Source organism: Osmerus mordax, chromosome 1 (assembly GCF_038355195.1).
Source record: "Osmerus mordax isolate fOsmMor3 chromosome 1, fOsmMor3.pri, whole genome shotgun sequence".
Classification (NCBI taxonomy): domain Eukaryota; kingdom Metazoa; phylum Chordata; class Actinopteri; order Osmeriformes; family Osmeridae; genus Osmerus; species Osmerus mordax.
The window spans coordinates 20,121,246-20,140,646 of record NC_090050.1 but is presented as its reverse complement, the minus strand read 5'-3'; the positions used below and the strand labels follow the sequence as shown (position 1 = coordinate 20,140,646).

At 49.1% G+C, this 19,401-nt stretch overlaps 1 protein-coding gene across 1 annotated transcript in view; it reads left to right on the top strand.

Annotated features, from left to right (window-relative positions):
- slc25a26 (solute carrier family 25 member 26) overlaps positions 1–18,832 on the top strand; it is a 36,504-nt gene extending 17,672 nt beyond the window's left edge. Inside the window, exons 6-10 of the mRNA XM_067255216.1 lie at positions 5,108–5,152; positions 8,400–8,469; positions 10,582–10,646; positions 13,501–13,574; positions 18,529–18,832. Of these exons, the coding sequence (XP_067111317.1) occupies positions 5,108–5,152; positions 8,400–8,469; positions 10,582–10,646; positions 13,501–13,574; positions 18,529–18,625 (351 nt within the window). The 3' untranslated portion in view covers positions 18,626–18,832. The remainder of the gene's footprint in view (positions 1–5,107; positions 5,153–8,399; positions 8,470–10,581; positions 10,647–13,500; positions 13,575–18,528) is intronic.
- The last annotated feature ends 569 nt before the right edge of the window (positions 18,833–19,401 follow it).

Below are 19,401 nucleotides of genomic sequence, written 5' to 3'. Positions count from 1 at the left end.
CTAGCATTATGCTCTCAGCTCTTTATCTCTGCAATAAGCCACGTCGAACATACTTCATGTCGGTTGGTTAGCTAGTATCCATTGATACACTGCTGGCACACAAATATTTTCCCCTAGGGGATAAATAAAGTAATAGATCGATTCTATTTATTCTATATGCTGGCTTGTTTAGAGCTGCAGATATTATCGTTCTAATGTGTGTATGTGTTGAATGTGTGTGTGTGTGTGTGTGTGTGTGTGTGTGTGTGTGTGTGTGTGTGTGTGTAGCTAGCTGGTGGCTGGTGGCCAGTGAATTCAGCTTGTAGCCTGGCTGCATTAGCAGGTAATAAATGTGGACTTAGACTCTGAGCTGCCCCTTCGCTCTCTAGCCAGTCCTCATCTCACATGGGTCTTCTAATTCTGTGTGTGTGGGGGCATTCTTGTGTGTGTGCTCACATGCTAGCATGATTGTGTGTGTGTGCGGTCACATGCTAGCATGATTGTGTGTGTGTGTGTGCGGTCACATGCTAGCATGATTGTGTGTGTGTGTGTGTGTGTGTGTGCGCTCCATGGGTCTTCACATGGCCCGTAGTGATCCCTCTTCCTGCTGAATCAGACTGTTCCTGATGGCTTAACCATCTGACTCCCATCTGCTTCCTGCTTCACAGTCCTCCAACATGGCCGCCGCCAGCCTCCCCTCCGCACGGCACAGACACCTCAGTCCAACGCACAGGAAATGGCTCTCACTTCCAGAGCGTTTGAAGTTCTAGCCTATCCTCTTACCAGGAAGAGGAGCCACTGTCATCCTTCTTCTCTCCAGACCTGTCTGTGTTTCATTTCTTCCCTCCTGGAAATTTCACAGTCAAGAAGATTGGTCTGCTTGGTCCTCCATCCGGCCTGATGAGCACAGCTGCCACCCCTCTGACACAGATTTCCTCCTCTTCTCCTTTCGCTTTCTCCCCCATTCTGCCTCTTTCTCTTCCTTATGGTCCTCCTCTAAGAAAGGAAGAAAGACTGACAAAAGTAGAGAGGACGTAGTGTTCAATTCCTGCAGTAAATTCCCAGCCGTTTAAATAGATGAAATGTAGTTAAAAACGGTGTACGGGAGTGTGTGCGTGTGTCGGTGCGTGCGTTCTTGTGTGTGTGTGTGTGTGTGTGTGTGTGTGCCCTGAGGGCAGAGATTTATGTCTGTTCAGAAACAGTTGACACAGTGTCTCATCCATGAAATATTCATCTTGTAGTCCACTAAGGGGTGTCTGTCCTCTGTTGTGTCTTCCCTGGTATCTCTCTCCCCTGGTCTCACCCCTGTGGCCTCAGGCCCCAGGACTCTGTCTCCCATGGTGTCTCTACTCTGGTCTCTTTAACATGGTCTCTCTAACATGGTCTCTCTCTCTCTGTGTGAGCTCATTAGTATGCTGGAGGTGCAGTCTGACCTATTCATTTGTCAAATTGCAGCATGTCCTGTAGGGCCTGCAATCAGTCTCAATTTAAATGTATTTTGACATGTGTTTTTCCTGCCATCAGCTCAGAAGCTAAGGGCCTTTGACAGCCTCAGAGTGCCTCTGAATACTAAACCAGTTACATGCACACACACTCACACACATGCATAAATACGCACAAACAAATGAGTGACAAAGCAGACACAGTCTCTCTCTGCATGCTGAAGCACCTGACAGTCGAGTGGCATTAACACCACATAGTACAACACTGTACCTGCTTGTGTTTGCGGCCACAACACTCATTATGAAAACACACGCACACACACACACACACACACACACACACACACACACACACACACACACACACACACACACACACACACACACACACACACAGACTCCAGGCATACTGCAGGCCGGTGTGACTCACTGGCATGTGTTTGTCAGTCCTTGTGTGTCCCTGGAGGCTGGATGACACAGATGTTTGTGGGCCTGGGAGCAGATGCTGAGCTACCCTGGAATGGAGAGGAGGGAGGGAGGGAGGGAGGGAGGTGGAGGGAGGGAGGGAGGTGGAGGGAGGGAGGGAGGTGGAGGGAGGGAGGGAGGTGGAGGGAGAGAATGAGAATGAGAAGGGTGTGAAAGGAAAGAAGGATGCACACAAAAATGAGAGGAGATGGTGGAGTTGAGAAGTCACCAATGTTAGCACTTACTGGAGATTGTTACTGGAGAGGCCTTTTAGTTGCTGGCTAGTGCGCTCTGGTTACCCTTCATGAAACAAGTGTGTTCCTTTGTCATGGTTCCTTTGTCATGGACCATGCACTTGGAAGAGAACATGCTCATGAGACAGGAATGGGCCTTTCCCCCTCTCTTCTTTGTTTGTGTCCTGCTCTCTCTCACTCTCTATTTCTCTATTATCTGACTCTGTTTATAGTTTTTTTGATTGTAGCATTTTGCAGACCACAACAGTGTGATAATGTGTTTACTGTTTAGCAAACACTCGTCTGACTGAGATTAAGGCTTCACATATGGCTCTGGCATGTTACTTTGTTTACTCTGTAACTCTGTACCAAGACTATTCTGGAAAGGCCTGGAGAAGTGCAGTCCAAGAGCCAGTCCTCTCACACAGTTCCCATCTCTTACTGTAGCTCTCCTCTCCACCGTCATCTGGTCTTCATGCTGACTCGTCTGTCTGGAGGCAGCAGGGTCTGGATGAACAGCTGAACGGTCTGGTCCTATGACAAAACACACATCTATCTTCCATCACATCATCCTTAGTGGTTTACAAAGCCCCAGCCACTAGCTCTGTTGTTGACATACACACACACACACACACACACACTCTCAGGCATGGAGACATGCTTCCCGAAGCTGAACTGAGCCTGTTGTTTCTCTGGAGTTATACGAGGCAGGGCTGGGAGATAGAGGTAGCAGCTGAGGTGTTCCTCCAACGCCAGGCACACCATCCCTGTGTCCGGCTGAACGGAGGCGTTTGTCTGGAACGGAATGGGGCGCGCAGAAGAGGTCTGAGATACAGAGGGTTGAAAAGTCCCCCATCCCTCCTCCTCTCTGCTTGTTCTAGGAGTGCAGGCTGGCCTCTGCAGTGACTGGAGGGAGGGGATTTAAATAGTTCTAACTTCTTCGAAGCTTCTTTTAAGTCAGTCATCTGTCAGGCCACCCATACCTCATACCAGAGCAGAGAAGCTCCCTACTTCCACAAAGCTTTTCTTATCATTCTGCTTCAGACATTTACCCCTATATCAGCCTAAGCTATCCACACACATACCGTACACACACACACCAAGACTTGCACAGCTGGAATCTGGCTCAACTGTGCATTAGTCTTAGTTGAGATCACACACTCATGTGCACATGCAGAGTGTGTGCGCTCATCTGCTTGACCTCTGCCCTCTCATAACAAGAAATGGCTTATCAATATAAATATGACCATGTGCAGCATTCAGACACTCCATCTCTGCCAGACACACACACGCACACACTCTCCGTCTGTGCCAAAGGTGTAAACCCGAGTCATAAATCAGAGCAGAATGAGGTTCTTCCCAGAAGCTTCTCTCTGAGAAGCAGCAGTCTGGAAAGGTTGAGTTCGCCAGGGTCTGTAATAAAAGACAGGTGTCTGTTTTTTGACTTTTCAAAACTCCCTCTTCACATTTGGAAACCAGAGGCCTCTGCATCCCCTTGCCAAGGAGCCTAACACAGCTTAGCTGACGCTGAAATCACAGAGAAGATGAAAACAGCTAATTTGGCTCTTTGTTGCTGAACAGCTTTGTTGTCTGACTGCCCAGAGCAAGTCAGCAGCAGAATCGGCTGAGTTTGGGATGCTCCTGGTCAGAAACACCGTCAGAGGCTGACTGTCTCACATGGAGGCTCCTGTTGTTGAGAGAATCAAACTGTAACAACACAGTTTATTCTGTCTCTCAGGATCTTGCGCAACATGGTGTGTGTGTGTGTGCACACGCCCGTACTCATTGATTTCCTCTCTGGGTACCTTCCTGTGAGAGAGGCCAGAGCGTTTCCAGTGGCAGGGCTCCGTCACCCTTCTGACTAATCCTCCTTATCATCCCTCTCTCCCTCCATTCTTCTGCCCCTTCATCCCTCCATTCCTCCATCCCTGAGCCCAAGACCACAGACCTCTAATCTCTCATTTCTTCACCAGCGGCACTAAGATGATGGAGAAAGGGAGTCTTCATTATAAATACTCACCCTCCACCTGGGTGTAATATATTTTTCAACCTTTGGAAACTTTTTTCACACAGTGAGAGAGGAGGAGAGGGGAGAGGAGAAAAAAGAAGCCTAAAACAGAATAGAGTAGGGCAGAGCAGAGTACAATAAGGTACAATATAGTTTAGGAGTCCTCATCAAGTACTGATCAATGATCCAAACCTATTTTTGAAAAATTATCGCTAATATGTTTTCAACCCTTCGAAACGTTGAAGAAAATGTATCAAACCTTTCGACACTTTTCCAACTTTTTTTTTTTTTTTTACCTTTCGAAACCTTTTATAGAAAATATTTAGATTTTTTTTTTTTTTTACATTTTGAAAACCTTTTGAATTTTTTCCCAAAGCTCATTCTAAATTTTTTACTACAGCCACACCAATAATTGTTTTAGGCCTACCATGAAACAAGCAAGACAATTGTGTATTATATTGATTATCGATTCACATTGAAATTTGGACATTGATTTGAGCCCCACATGTATGTATTACTTAAATAGTGTTGAAAATAACCTAGAACCATGTCAGAATGTCAAAATGCACAAGAACACAATAATTTACATTTTGGGAAAGGTCAAGTACATTTTGGGAGAGTTCATTTTGCACTTCGGGAAGGTACTGGGACAGTGAGGAAAAAATCTATCCCTCCATTTATACCTCTATCTCTGTTAACAGGATTTGAATAAGATACTGATATATGTGAACTTCAGGCCAGCCTCAGACAGCATGTAGGTAAACCCAGAGTCTGGAGCTCAGGGAGCTGTCCCAGATCACTCAACCCCAGGGTGTTGGAGGGAAACCAGTTGGTTTTAAGTGTTTGTTTTCTTTTGAGAATTGTTTTCTGCTCTTTGGATTGCCGGTTAAAATAAACTCAGTCCAGATGACCTAAAAAACTGGGATACTGTCCTGGTTTATTTTGAATTGTAAATAATATCTTGTTTCTTTCCTTTTCAGATACCCTTCTCTCTGGTACAGTTTCCACTCTGGGAATATTTAAAGGTATGGATCTTCTCTTAATGTCTCTGTCTCTCTCACACACACCTTCTTCCCTCCATATTTGTACCCTTCCCACCCCTATTAGTCTTCGTAACAACCCAACAGTAAAGTCAGATGGGTGTGCTTACGTTTGGACACATTTACAGCTGAAACATCTCATTGGCCAGCATCGCTTGAGACAGAAATTGGTAGATGATCCCATTGCTCAATGGGTCGTCACGGCTACCATCAAATGGGGCTGCAATTTGTCATACGCTGTGACCATGGCTAACCGTCTCTCTCTCCTTTTATCTTTTTCTCTCTGTCTCTCTCGCTCGCTCTCTGCCTCTCTTCCTCCATTGTCTGGCTCTGGCCCTGGGCACATAAAAGCCGTTTCTCTTTGAAAAGGCATTGGTTGTGAGGGTGACATCATGTCTCAGGAGGCGTTGGCAGAACATTCCATCAACGTTAGGCCCAAACGGGCAGAGATGGACCAGGAGGTGTGACAATGGACTGCACAGCTGTGAGAGAGAGAGAGAGAGAGAGGGGAAACGGAACTATGGCCCTTTACACTCCTTCTCAGAGAATAAGACGTGGCGTTCACAAGCGCCTCTTTGTCACTCACTCAAAGGCCCTCTCCCCAGGCCATCTGCACACAGCCGTTGGACAGAAACTTTTCTGGCCGGCCTGCTGAGGAATTATGGGCACCATCTCCCTCTCTTTACCCCCCTCCTCTCCTGCTTCTCATCCCTCTCTCTTCAGAAGGTATATGGCCTCAAACTACTGTTGTGCAGACTGGATAATAAGGAAGGGTGGTACAGAGAGAAAATCTGATTATACTGTGTTATTTCACCCAGTGAAGGAGAAGTTTCAAGGAACAGTATTGTGTGTGGGTGTGTGGCATTCTCACCCTGGGATCCACATGTGCTCTGGGGGTAGAGGGGTAGAAATGTGCTGCGTTCCGGCCTTTTCTTTCTGTTTCATACGGAGCCAGGACCGCGGCCAACGCAAAACAGCTGTCAACAGAGAGGGGAGGAGAGGACGGGAGTAGAGGGGAGTGGGTGAGAGAGATAGAGAGAGACAGAGAGAGAGATAGAGAGGGGCTTTCTCCCTTTCAGTGTTTCCAGTTGCAGATGTTGGGACCCGATCCTTCCCACAAAGTCTTAACTATGACCAATCCAACATTACTGTACAGGGGTTGACATTAATCTTTTGAGCCACTTGTCCTTCGGGCAAGTTAGACATATTTTTTACTTGTCCAACACCTGAATGTACTTGTACAAAAGAAAAACATTTGCTAATGTATACAATAGACAACTCTAGAAGGATTGATACATTTTTATTTAGAACTGATTGGGCTTGTTTCGTACAAATTACTTGAAGTCATTGTGACATTGACATCTTGACAGGCAGGCATACATGTGTCATATCTAAAAGAGCTTGTTCCTTTGAACAAAGAGGAGGATCTGAAATGATAACTAGAGAGGGTACCATTTCTGGGTAAATTGTGGGGTGAGCTCCTGTATTTTTGTACGCCCTTCGACTGGTTAGCTCCTGCGATTCCCACACAGCAGAAGTGTAGTAGTTAGCTAGCTCTACAATTTACTGGGGCTAGGTCTGAATCTAGGAGCAAAACGGAGCACAGCTGCCAGCTGTAGGTATATGCAGGTAGCAACGCTAGTGCTAAATAACTATTTAGCTGATTGGCTCCATGACGCCGGGTAAGTAGGGCTTGTCAGACTGTAGCTGTATTATAGAAAGACAAAAATTTTGTTTTTGCATGCACTGATGGGAGAGAGAGGGGGGGGAGGGAGGGAGAGAGAGAGAGAAGGGGAGAGGGAGCGAGGGAGAGAGAGAGGGGGAGAGGGAGGGGGAGAGGGAGGGAGAGAGAGGGGGAGAGAGAAAGAGAGAGAGGGGGAGAGTGAGGGAGAGAGAGGGAGGGGGAGAGAGGGGGAGAGAGAGAGGGGGAGAGGGAGAGAGAGAGGGAGGGGGAGAGAGGGGGAGAGGGAGAGAGAGAGGGGGAGTTAGATAGGACTCCCCAGCATGCTGCAGCACCTTTGATGCGGGAAACAAAGACTCCTTTTTTAATGTGCAACCTAATGGAATAAACATGGCCCATCCTGAAGTCACATAGAGTGATCTCCTCTGGATCTGGTGTGTGTTTGTGAGAGAGAGAAAGAGAGTCGGAGTGTTTGAGGGAGAATGCATGCTACAGATTAAGCTTTCAGGGGGCCTACCCTTAAGAAAATATTTGTAATTATTTCATGCTGTTTTTCAATTGCCTTTCCTCTGAAAGCAATCAGACGCTGGTATGTCCAGAGGAGCTCAACTTTACAAGTGTTTTTTGAAGAAGGACCAGTAATTATCTGAAGGATTCCTCTGATAGGCGGAACCTGTGTGCCAACCAGACCGAGAAATGCACACCAGAACCTCCAGACTTCCTGATCCTCATCCAGCTCAGCCAATCAACATTCGAAAGTGTCCTACACAGGAAGGAGGAAGGAATCATGTAGATTTGAACTCCTAACAAGGCTGTGTAATCAGCTGTAAGCGGTTGTGTAATTAGCAGAGATTCCTGTTTAGCCTGCCCTAGCACAGGTTAGCACAGGTAGCGCCCTTGGCTACAACGCCAGTAAAACTAACTTTGAAATATGGCACATAAAACCAAAGGACACAGACAGTTGGAACACAACTATGGATCAACACAAAACACTTGAGATGAATACAGAAGCCTGAAATGTGGTCCATCTCCACAACCCCCACAGTGAATGTTTCATCTGTTTTCCGTTCTTGGCATTGTTGTTCAGACAGCAGACCGTTTCAGCTGGCTGCAGTATTATACCTCTCTCTGAAGGAAGGTTTGGATGAGTACACATACTACTGACCACCCCTGTCCATGCACATGATTATGTTCACATATGAGTCTAGTAAAATAATTTTGACAGAGTGAATTCTGCTGAGTTGAGGAGTTTTGGGGCTCTTTCCTACCCACGATGACTCCAGGAGTTTTTGTACTGTCTTTTTTTCCTTCTTCCCTCTCTTTCCCTGCACTGTTCTTGGGAAACGAACAAATGACATCACTTGGGAGAGGGGGAACAGGGAACACAAAAATAGCTGTCTGCTTGGTTCCCAGCCCCAGGCCCCCTTATGTTCAGATGTGTTTTTAGAGCGTCTGATAACTCTAATAACCACAACTCTTTTTCTTTCTATCTCTCCCTCCCTCTCTCTTTCTTTCTCTCTCCCTCTCTCTTCCTCTCTCCCTCTCTTTCAGAGTCTCTGGTCACGAAGGCAAGGTCACACGCTCTACTCTTGGCAGTCGGCTGTGTGCGGAGCTTTTGCAGGTGCAGGGGATTATTTGGTGCTTTGGGAAAAGCGCATAGGGAGAGATGGAGGGAGGGGAGGAAGGGAGGGATAGAGAGAAAGAGGGATAGAGGAATGGATGAGTGGGTAGCAGGCCAGAAACACTTGCAGTTTAGCTAAGTCACATTCCTGGAGGATTCCACTGAGGTTAGATCAGTTGGCACTTAGTGTTCTCACCTGCAGCACAGGCCTGGGGATAGAGGAAGACAGAGAGGACACCTCGTGATCCATCCGTGACAGTAATGACACAGGACTGTCTCTGTGTCAGTCCAGTATGTTGCAGCACACAGTGAGAAACACCCGACCTGTGTGTGAGAGTAGAGGGGGAGGAGAGGGAGGGGATGTTGTGCCCGGCTCCTGCAGCTGTGTGACCCCCTGCGCATCAGGGCCGGAACCAGCCTCCTCTCAGAGAGCAAGGGGAGGGGGCAAAGAGAGAGAGAATGAAACGGAACGAATGAAAGGCCTTGGACAGGGAGGAGACGTGTTGGAGAGAATGAATGTTGCTGCGCAGGCAGAGTGTTAGAATCAAGTTTGTATCTTAGAGAAACAAACTGTCAAAAAGCATGAGCGAGAGAGACCGGTTTTCGACAGAGAGTGGAGGCCATAACTCTTACTGCAGAGTGACGAGCCAGAAAGACTGAGCAGATTGATATTCACTAAGGGCTGGGGATGAGGACACTGCACCCTGAGGAGCTCAGTTATGGCCACAGGCCACCCCACCTGGACACATCCCACACGGGAGGGAGGGGGGGAGGGAGGGAGGGGGAGGGAGGGAGGGGGGAGGGAGGGGAGAGTAGAGTAGAGTAGGGGAAATATGGAGAGGGAGAGAGCAGAGAAAGAACTTAGCAGAGAAAAAGAAAGAGATATACATGTTGGGGTTGGAGCGAGGGTGATACAGGGAGGAGGAGAGGAAATGGGAAAGCGAGGAAGGGAAAAAGAAATAGCAGGAGCCTGGAGGAGAGGGAGGAAGGGGAGTCGGACAAGGTTTTAGGTTCAGCCACTTCACAGCTGAGGAGTCCTGGTGGGATGCTTGTGTTTCAGTCCCCCATCCCTGTATCCTGCCTCAGTCATAATCTAGTCAGCTTTGGAAAGCTCGACACTGACACCTTCCACTCCTTCACTCCATTAGCGATAGCGTCAAAGGGAGACTTGACTCATTACAGACCTGACCTAGCATGAACTGCCTGCTGACGTGATAGTTTCACTGCCAGCCAGGCGGGTCCTAGCTTAGCTCACATCACAGACTGATTCGCTGTTAATCGTAATCACAGTGAAGATCGCGTTATGTGATTTAGAGGCAACTCTGGATCCTAAAGACAAAAGAGATTTATCCCCTTGTCCTGGATACTGGAGCCTTTTAAATCAGTCCAAGAATATAAGACCGAGTACAATATAAAAATCAGAGCACTGTATCCCTGTCTCCTTGGTTAAGGTGGGACAGGCATAACTCACTCTCACCAAGGGGCCATGAAGTCAAGGAAGTTCCACTCCCAACTTGTCAAATCCATTCTCATTCACGTATAGGAGTAACTAGTACAAATCTGGGAATATTACAAGTTTGTTACTCCATACCTCCCATAACATTCACACATATCTCCTCCTCAGCCATTAGCTTCTCTCTGCCTCCCTCACTGCTCTCTTCAGGGGCCAATATCTCTCTGTTTATTGTAGTCAGTTGCTATGTTGTGTGGCGGACAGTGAGACATACTCTTAGAGGGTTTGTGTCAAGTCTGGCGCCCTTGCCCCCCTCTTCTGCTCTCAGTTGGGACACCCCTGGAACACACAACATACAAGGTTTCCAACTTGGCTGTGTGTGTGAGACAGAGACATGGGCTGATGGAGTGGGATTCCTGGTGGAGTGGAGGCTGGTGAATCTGTCTGGTTCAGTAATAGAAGAGCAATAACAGGCTATTTATAGACCAGGCTAATTGATAACAGAGTTCTATGTAATACCCTCCTTGCTGTGTTTTAAGCTGCATGTCTTTTGTATAGAAAAGATGCCATTTGAGATAAATGCACAGAGAGAAAACTTTCGCTAATTTCATATATATATGTATGTGTGTGTGTGTGTGTGATCCCCTTTGTGTGTGTAGGTGCAGTTGCAGCGTTAGTCACCACTCCCCTGGACGTGGCTAAAACCAGGATCATGCTAGCAAAGGTGAGTCCAGAGCCAGGCACACTTAACCAGGCGCTGTGGAGGGCTGTCTGGCAGGCCCAGCCAGCCCTCAGGGCACAGCAGGGAGAACACAGCAGGGAGAACACAGCAGGGAGAACACAGCAGGGAGAACACAGCAGGGAGAACACAGCAGGGAGAACACAGCAGGGAGAACACAGCAGGGAGAACACAGCAGGGAGAACACAGCAGGGAGAACACAGCAGGGAGAACACAGCAGGGAGAACACAGCAGGGGGAACACAGCAGGGAGAACACAGCAGGGAGAACACAGCAGGGAGAACACAGCAGGGAGAACACAGCAGGGAGAACACAGCAGGGAGAACACAGCAGGGAGAACACAGCAGGGAGAACACAGCAGGGAGAACACAGCAGGGTCACACAGGGACAGCTTTGACACACACATCCATTTATCGCTCCCAGCATCGCTGCCGGGAATGGACAGTGTTCGGCGGACATGTTTTTCGAGCATGCTTAATGTTAGTGTAAGTACATTTGGCCGCTTCTGAGGAATTTCTGTGGCTTGGTCTCTGAGAGCTGGGACTGGGCCCTGCTGTCCTTGGTTCTGGTTCTGCTCTCTGTCTGTTCTCCGTCTCCCTGCTAACGTTTACTCCTTGCTAGCTCCTGTCGATGTCTGGCTACTCTTACTGGTTCCTGTGTGTCCGCTTGTGTGTGTGTGTTTGGTTAGGTGGTGATGTTTCTTAGTGATTGTGTGTGTGCTGAGTGTTCAGGTGAACCCCGCCAACCCCAGTGTCCTTGGACAAGACGGCGTGTTGTGCTCTTTGTGCTTCCCTGATGACTAATGAGACGCTGGGTTTGACTCTGCAACAGCTCATTGGGCTGGACAGCCTTCCTGGACAATGTGTCAAAGCACTCGCCTTCAGTATGGTTTGAAGCACATGTAAGTGCTGGGACTGGGGATTCTTAGGATTTTAAAATTATACCTTACTGGCACAGTGTTGGGAAGGCGCCTTTGACAAGTACTATAACACATTATGGGCTGTTTTAGAGAGCATGTAAAAACATAAGACCACCTGACAGTGAGCAGCAATGTGCTTGCTCCTGTGTGTCTCACTCTCGCTCTCTCCAACTGGCAGTTTGCACAAGCCCAGGCAGGACTGGAGGAGGTGAGGGGGGGGGTGGGGGGGGGGGGGGTGAGAGGACAGGGAGAGGGGGGGTTGTTGATGGATACGAAGGTGAGGGTGTTGGAACTTGTCACATTAGTTTCCTCCTGCGGTAGAGGAGAGGTTTCTGTCCGTGGTTGGCAGAATAAAAGAGTTCTGTTGTACGGTGCCAGGGCCACGGGAGGTGGTGTTGGCAGAGGGCGACATGGGTCGGGACTTTGGCACGAGGTCTGGGCGAGGGCGTAGCTCCAGAAAGCCCAGCTGGACCAGTAAAAAAACGAGGGAACAGGAGTTCTTCCACACTGCACTGCCCACAGCCTGGCACCGTCTTCCCCTGGGCAACAGACAGCCTCTCCTGGAATACACTGCTACTGTACCTACGGCTGGCACGGGCATGCCACACACACACCCCAGCCGCTTCTGAGGACATGGCACATCCAGCTCCCATCAGTGAAACCCTCTCTTTCAGCAGGCCTGGAAAACACAAACGTTTCCTTTGATTCCTGCTGCTGTAAGTGCCCCAGGCAGCTCCCCTGTCCTGCCCCAGGCAGCTCCCCTGTCCTGCCCCAGGCAGCTCCCCTGTCCTGCCCCAGGCAGCTCCCCTGTCCTGCCCCAGGCAGCTCCCCTGTCCTGCCCCAGGCAGCTCCCCTGTCCTGCCCCAGGCAGCTCCCCTGTCCTGCCCCAGGCAGCTCCCCTGTCCTGCCCCAGGCAGCTCCCCTGTCCTGCCATAGGCTCCCTGCTTTGTAGGCCCCCCCTGATGTCTCCCTCACCTCCTGAGGTGGAGAGAGAGAATGACATGCGAGGGAACATAGCCATTATCTGCTCTAATTCCCCAGGACCATAGTTGGAACATTGTCAGTTGAGTAAAACAAAGTTGTTTCTTACAACCTTTCCAGTAGTTAAAGAAGGCAGGGCTGAGCTGGATCTAGGATTCCACTCACTTATCACCAATTAGGGGCTACAGGGTTTCCCACTGAGGCTATGAGGGTTTCCTACAACCACCGCAGGGTACGATAAAATCACGGCTTGGTACATGCACACACACATGCAGCCAGACACACAGCCAGACACACAAACACACACACGCATGCAGACACACTGGCCAACACAGGAACACTAGATGATTTACAGGCCAGGCCACAGTTATGCTAACCCTGCGCCCCACCCCACCCTCCCCCACTCTTACTCTCTTTCCTCATCCCTCCCCTTCGCCTCTCTCCCTACTTCCCTTCCTCCCCACCCTCTCCACCTCTACCCACAAGGCCCTCCCCCCCAGAAGACTAGACTTATGGAGTCAAAACAGACCCCTGTGTACAGAGATGTTGGTTTAAGCTAATGAAATGGAAGCTTGGCCGGAGAGGGAGGCAGGGCAGGGCAGGCAGTGTGGGGTTTGCAGGGGAACAGGTGGAGTGTGGGTGTGGGTGGGTGTCACCTGTGCTGCAGTACAGCTGTCTCTGAAGATGGAGGGAGGGGGGGGGGGGGCAGAGGAAGACTAAACAGGGTGTCTGTCCAAGTAGGCAGGAAATGGAGGAGACGATCCATCAATCATCACACCTCTCTCTGTTCTCTGTTCCCTCTCTCTCCCTCTCCCTCTCTCTCTCTCTCTCTCTCTCTCTCTCTCTATCTCTCTCTCTCTATCTCTCTCTCTCGCGCTCTCTCTCTGTCTCTCTCTCTCTCTCTCTCTCTCTCTCTCTCTCTCTCTCTCTCTCTCTCCAGGCTGGGACGGCCACAGCAAGTGGGAACATCCCTTTGGTGCTGTACGAGGTGTGGAAGAGCAGAGGATTGACAGGGTGAGTATTATGGAGTGGTGGTGGTGGAGGAATGCTGTAGTCTTCAGAACCAGATCAAAGGTTATCTCCTGTCTGTTGACAGACCAACACGTTCCTCTCCGCGCAGTCATCTATTTCTGCCTTTTTTGCGCACGTGTGCTAAAGATGAAGTGTTCCTGTTTATTTTCATCTTGCATCATTTAGTTTGATGATACTCAAGGGAAATGAATTCACAGGACCACCAGAGATCTGAGGAATTAGATGTTTCTCTGAGACATAACTCTGGTGTGCAGTGGTATTGATTAAGGCACAAAGCAAGGCCAAGTGTAGGGGTTTATGTGCTGAGTGTTGTGATCTCCTAAAGGGGAGAGCAGCTATAGAGGGATTGCTGCACTACCAGCTCTGTCCCTGTGAAAGACCGTTTTTTCATTTTTTTCATGAGCTGACATCATTTAGTTAAGATGTGCTTCATGTTGATAGCAGATTTGCTTTGGGACACCCACGCATACACACACACACACACACAGACACGCACAGACTTGGTATCCACGCCCACACACACCAACATACACAAACATACATATGCACATGCACAAGTACCAACATGCACACACAGACCTATGTCCTATCACAACACAGAGGAGGGGGCCACAGTAATGGAATCTAATCTGAGAATAATTACATCTGGAAGTTTCTCATGCAGCTCAGGCTCATTCCAGGCTTGTTCCTGATTGGTTCTCCCAGCTGCATTCACCTTTTGAAGGGATTTCCAGAAGGTGAAAGCACGGTGATGTCCTTCTGAGAACGAGCTAGAAGCTTAGTCCCCAGCTGCCTGCATGCTAACCCGCCCGTAACTGAAAGGAATATTCTTGGATGTTCTTTCTTCCGCTCTTTGATATTTTGGGGCATCTTTATTTCTAGCTGTCCACGGTCTCTTCTGGTCCAGCTGACTGTCTTCACGTCCTGTGCTTCCAGCTTACAGGGAGTTGTTTTTTCAAGAACCATAATCCCCTCAACAGGAGGGAATATTCACCACAGTATCTCCCCCTTAACAGTGATCAATATACTTTTTTTGTGTGTGTGTGTTTGTTTGAGAAAGCGGAGAGTAGGAGCACAGGGGCCGTGATTCCATAGGGCAAAAGTCTCAGGAGTTCCGCTGGTGCAAGCCTGCTACAAATTGCTTCTGCTTTAAAGCTGTAATTATGGTAATAGGCCCAATTGCAGTGTAGTGAAGCTGGAAAGTGCTTCCATGTGTATGCTGTGCCCTGGAGCACTGCGCTAGGCCAACGTAAGACACGCTCACCACACAAACCAAAACTAAACCAATGCTAGACCAAATACTAAATCAAAACCAATGCTGTGTTAAAACCGGTACCTGATTAGGTCTTTAGGCTAACTCAGACTGAAACAGACACTAATCCTACGAGTGTAGGTAAGGGAAATATGGCTGATGACCTCACAAAGTTGGATACGGCCCAGTAAAGTTAAGTGTTTAGTGTCTTCACATGAATGCAGATGAAGGAAATGAATAGAACCCTGATCAAGCAGCCACAAAGGATCAGTAGTGAGGAAGAAGTATTGAAAGGATCTGATTTCATGACCAATGTTAACGTCTGGACATGAGAAACTCTGCTGCTGAGGCCTCTGGGTATTTTTAGCTTGTTTGGTCACTGAATGTCTTAGAGGTGATTGGCCGGTGATCAGCAGATGACTGATCTGTATGGCTGCTGGGCTGGTGATGTCACGGTGAGTCACAGAGCCCCTGGGGTGCAGGCATTGAGTTCTTCCCTCCCCCTCACTGACGTCCTTCTCCACAGGTGGGGTTGATCACAGACAGGAAGTGACACACAGCACTAGTTGGGACCAGCCAAATCTTGATAGCTCTAGAATCTGGCGTCCAGTTTGCGGAGAGAGTTAGACACTTGCAGCTCTGTAGCGAGGCTTTTTACTGGGGTCTTGATTCGGGGAAAACTGTTGTTTCGTCCTGTGTTTCTTTAGTGAAGGTCATTGTAGGACTGTGTTCTGCTTCTGAGAGGAAAGGTTAGATTCAGGCTAGATCTGTTTCAGTTCTCTTAACTCAGAGCAAACTGAAGGGCAGAGGAATGTTCTCTCATGTTCTAGCCTAAAAATGTACCAGACACACACACTCTTACTCTCTCTCTCTCTCTCTCTCTCTGTCTCTCTCTCTCTCTCTCTCTCTCTCTCTCTCTCTCTCTCTCTCTCTCTCTCTCTCTCTCTCTCTCTCTGTGTCTCTCTGTCTCTCTCTCTGTCTCTCTCTCTGTCTCTCTCTCTCTCTCTCTCTCTCTCTCTCTCTCTCTCTCTCTCTCTCTCACACTCTCTCACACTCTCTCTCTCACTATGTCTTACTCACGACCAAACAAACACACACACAAACCTTCACTCCCTCTCGTTCTTTCCAAAACACCCGATCCGTCACGGAGCATTCTGAAACACGCTGTTGTGTGAATGGTTGGGATAGTTGATAGATCCCTGACATGCTTGGCACCTTGTACAGCTTTGCAGTTGACAAAATTGATGTATTAGCGGTCAGCCCATTTGTGACCCCGTTTCTAAATGGAGGCCCATAAAAATCTTCCCTTCCACTAACTTACTAACCCCCACAGGTGCTTCAGGGATATGGCATGTGGGCCAGTTCTGGAGCGTCCATGATATTCAACCCCTTCTATACACACACACACACACACACACACACAAGCAAGAGCAGCGCCAGGCCAGATGAACGCGGGGGCGTATTGGACGAATAGTGGTCTCAGTAAGCAAAAACAAACATTCCAACGGACTGGACCCCACAGCCAATGTGGACAGAAGGACAGAGAAGGAAAGTGAGGGATGTAGGAATAGAGGCTAGACTGATGGAAGTGTGTGTGTGTGGAATATATAATAGTAGAGGGAATAAGGGAAGGAGAAATACAGAACGAGAGAGAGGAAGTCTGTATCTGTGGGCTGAGCCAGTTGAGGGGGCTGTAGCCGGACTGATGGAGGGACGTGTGTGTGTGTGTCATCTGGTCATCAGTCATGCTGAGGCAGAGCTCCAGGGAGGCCCTAAGGGGGGGGGGGGGGGAGGGAGGGGTGCGGGTTAGTCCTAATCCTAAAAACAGCTGTGTGGAAAAGGGCCTTGGGAGACTGGAGCTCTCTCATGGCCTGTCACATCTCCTGACCCCGGCGATGTCAGCCACCTCCGAGGCCCCTGCCGCCTCTAACAGCCTCTAGCGAGACCATCACTGTCTCTAACAGCCTCTAACAGCCTCTCAGGCTTCTCCTCCTCATGCAGCCTCCTATCCCCCTGCTCTCCTAGCCCCCTGCTCTCCTATCCCCCCTGCTCTCCTATCCCCCCTGCTCTCCTATCCCCCTGCTCTCCTAGCCCCCTGCTCTCCTATCCCCCCTGCTCTCCTAGCCCCCTGCTCTCCTATCCCCCCTGCTCTCCTATCCCCCTGCTCTCCTATCCCCCTGCTCTCCTAGCCCCCTGCTCTCCTATCCCCCTGCTCTCCTAGCCCCCTGCTCTCCTATCCCCCCTGCTCTCCTATCCCCCCTGCTCTCCTATCCCCCTGCTCTCCTAGCCCCCTGCTCTCCTATCCCCCCTGCTCTCCTATCCCCCCTGCTCTCGTATCCCCCCTGCTCTCCTATCTCCCCTGCTCTCCTATCCCCCTGCTCTCCTATCCCCCTGCTCTCCTATCCCCCTGCTCTCCTAGCCCCCTGCTCTCCTAGCCCCCTGCTCTCCTAGCACCTCTGTCATCCTCCGTTCTCACAGAAATCACAGGTCATCCAAATGTAAAGGTTTACCAACTTACTAGGAACTGGTGCGTAAGGTGCAATATGAGATGACAGGCTAGTTACCAGAGATGGGAAGTAACAAAGTACAAATTTATCATCATTACTGTACTTAAGTAGATTTTTCTGGTATCAGTACTTCACTATAAATTTTTCAGATGTTTTTAAACTTTTGCTCCTTCAATTATTTATACAAATATCTGTACTTTCTACTTCTTACATTTTCAAACCAGGTTCATTACTTTAGTTTTAATCTGTATTTGGTGGCATGATCAATATTATTTCTTGTCATTGCGTGCCTTTTTTAATTTCCTTGCTATCACACACAACAAACGTAAGCTAGTCTCCAAAGCTAACATGGAGCAAAGCAGAAGGCAACAAGAAGACTGGATGAGACAGAGGATGAGGCAGAGGATGAGGCAGAGGATGAGGCAGAGGATGAGGCAGAGGATGAGGCAGAGGATGAGGCAGAGGATGAGGCAGAGGATGAGGCAGAGGATGAGGCAGAGGGAGTTAGCAATGTGGACATGACTGAGAATAGAGACATTCCTCATCACCCATGGTCATATATGATGTTCGAAATTGTCTGTGTCAAAAAGGATTCCTGGCAAATGTGCTGCGTGTCTATATATAGTGTATTTTTGTATTAATGTAATAATACAGGGCTCTGAAGTTTTATCAAAAGTTTGACGTGAGATTACCATATCTGTCAACGTTTAGGTAAAAATAATTCTGTGGTGGGGTGTGTGCTGGTGATGTTTTTGATTGGCTGTTTGGTGGAATTTAACTGTATAACTCGAGACAACTATCAACTCGGCAGAAAATGTCCCTCTATATGCCCACGCCTCGTCCATTAATTGTATGAAGCGGGACAAGTTATCCCTTCTCAGCGTGAGAAATTCAAGATGTTGCGTGAGAAATGGTTGATAGGCCTGATTAAGCGTGACACTAAAACAGGTAGTAGTAGTAATGGCTACTTTTTATTTAAGTTGTCAGAACCCACACTTCTTTACTGTAACTTGAGTGAAAAAGTGTAGTTAGTACTTCCACTTTCACCAGAGTCTTTTTATACATGAGTATCTGTACTTCTACTTGAGTGCAAGATGTGTGTACTTTTGCCATCTCTGCCTGTGACACATCCTCTGCCTTGATGTAACCGTCTCTCTCTCTTTCCACTCTCCTGCAGGCTGTTTGCTGGCAGCATACCCAGGATAACCTTCATCAGCCTGGGAGGCTTCATCTTCCTAGGAGCCTACGAGGAGGTCCGGGGCTCCATGCTGTAGCAGGCCTGGCCCTGCCTGGCTGGCCCTGCCTGGCTGGCCTGGTGGAGGGGAGGCCTGGTCCCTGGTGGAGGGGAGGCCTGGTCCCTGGTGGAGGGGAGGCCTGGTCCCTGGTGGAGGGGAGGCCTGGTCCCTGGTGGAGGGGAGGCCTGGTCCCTGGTGGAGGGGAGGCCTGGTCCCTGGTGGAGGGGAGGCCTGGTCCCTGGTGGAGGGGAGGCCTGGTCCCTGGTGGAGGGGAGGCCTGGTCCCTGGTGGAGGGGAGGCCTGGTCCCTGGTGGAGGGGGGCCTGGTCCCTGGTGGAGGGGAGGCCTGTTCTTGGGCTGTCCTAGCCTGAACCAGGCCTCCTGAGGAGGGACACCTGGTTCCCGTGGGGAGAGTCATCCCTGATCACATTACCCAGCGCTCTGCATTCCTGCTCATCAGTGCGCTGAAGATTGAGTTTAACTGTCTGGATTCCTTTAATTTAACAACATGGATCGTTTTCAGAAGGAAACTCATAGCCCTCCCCACGAGACCATGAGCATCTTTACTGTATGGTAAATAAGTGAGAGAATGTGGCTTTAAAACCAATATGCTATTAAACCCACTTTTTTTAATATCGTTGAGCCATTGTGTGTGATTACTAGAGATCTTTGTGTCTGAGGAAGCGATCTAGACTGGGGGGTTATCCCAGCCATCTCCCTCCAAGGTCCCAGCTCTCCTGGGTGTCAGGAGGGTCGTGAACCAAGCCACCTGGCTCCACGAGCCTCCATGAAGCCTCATCTCAGCTCCACTGAGCT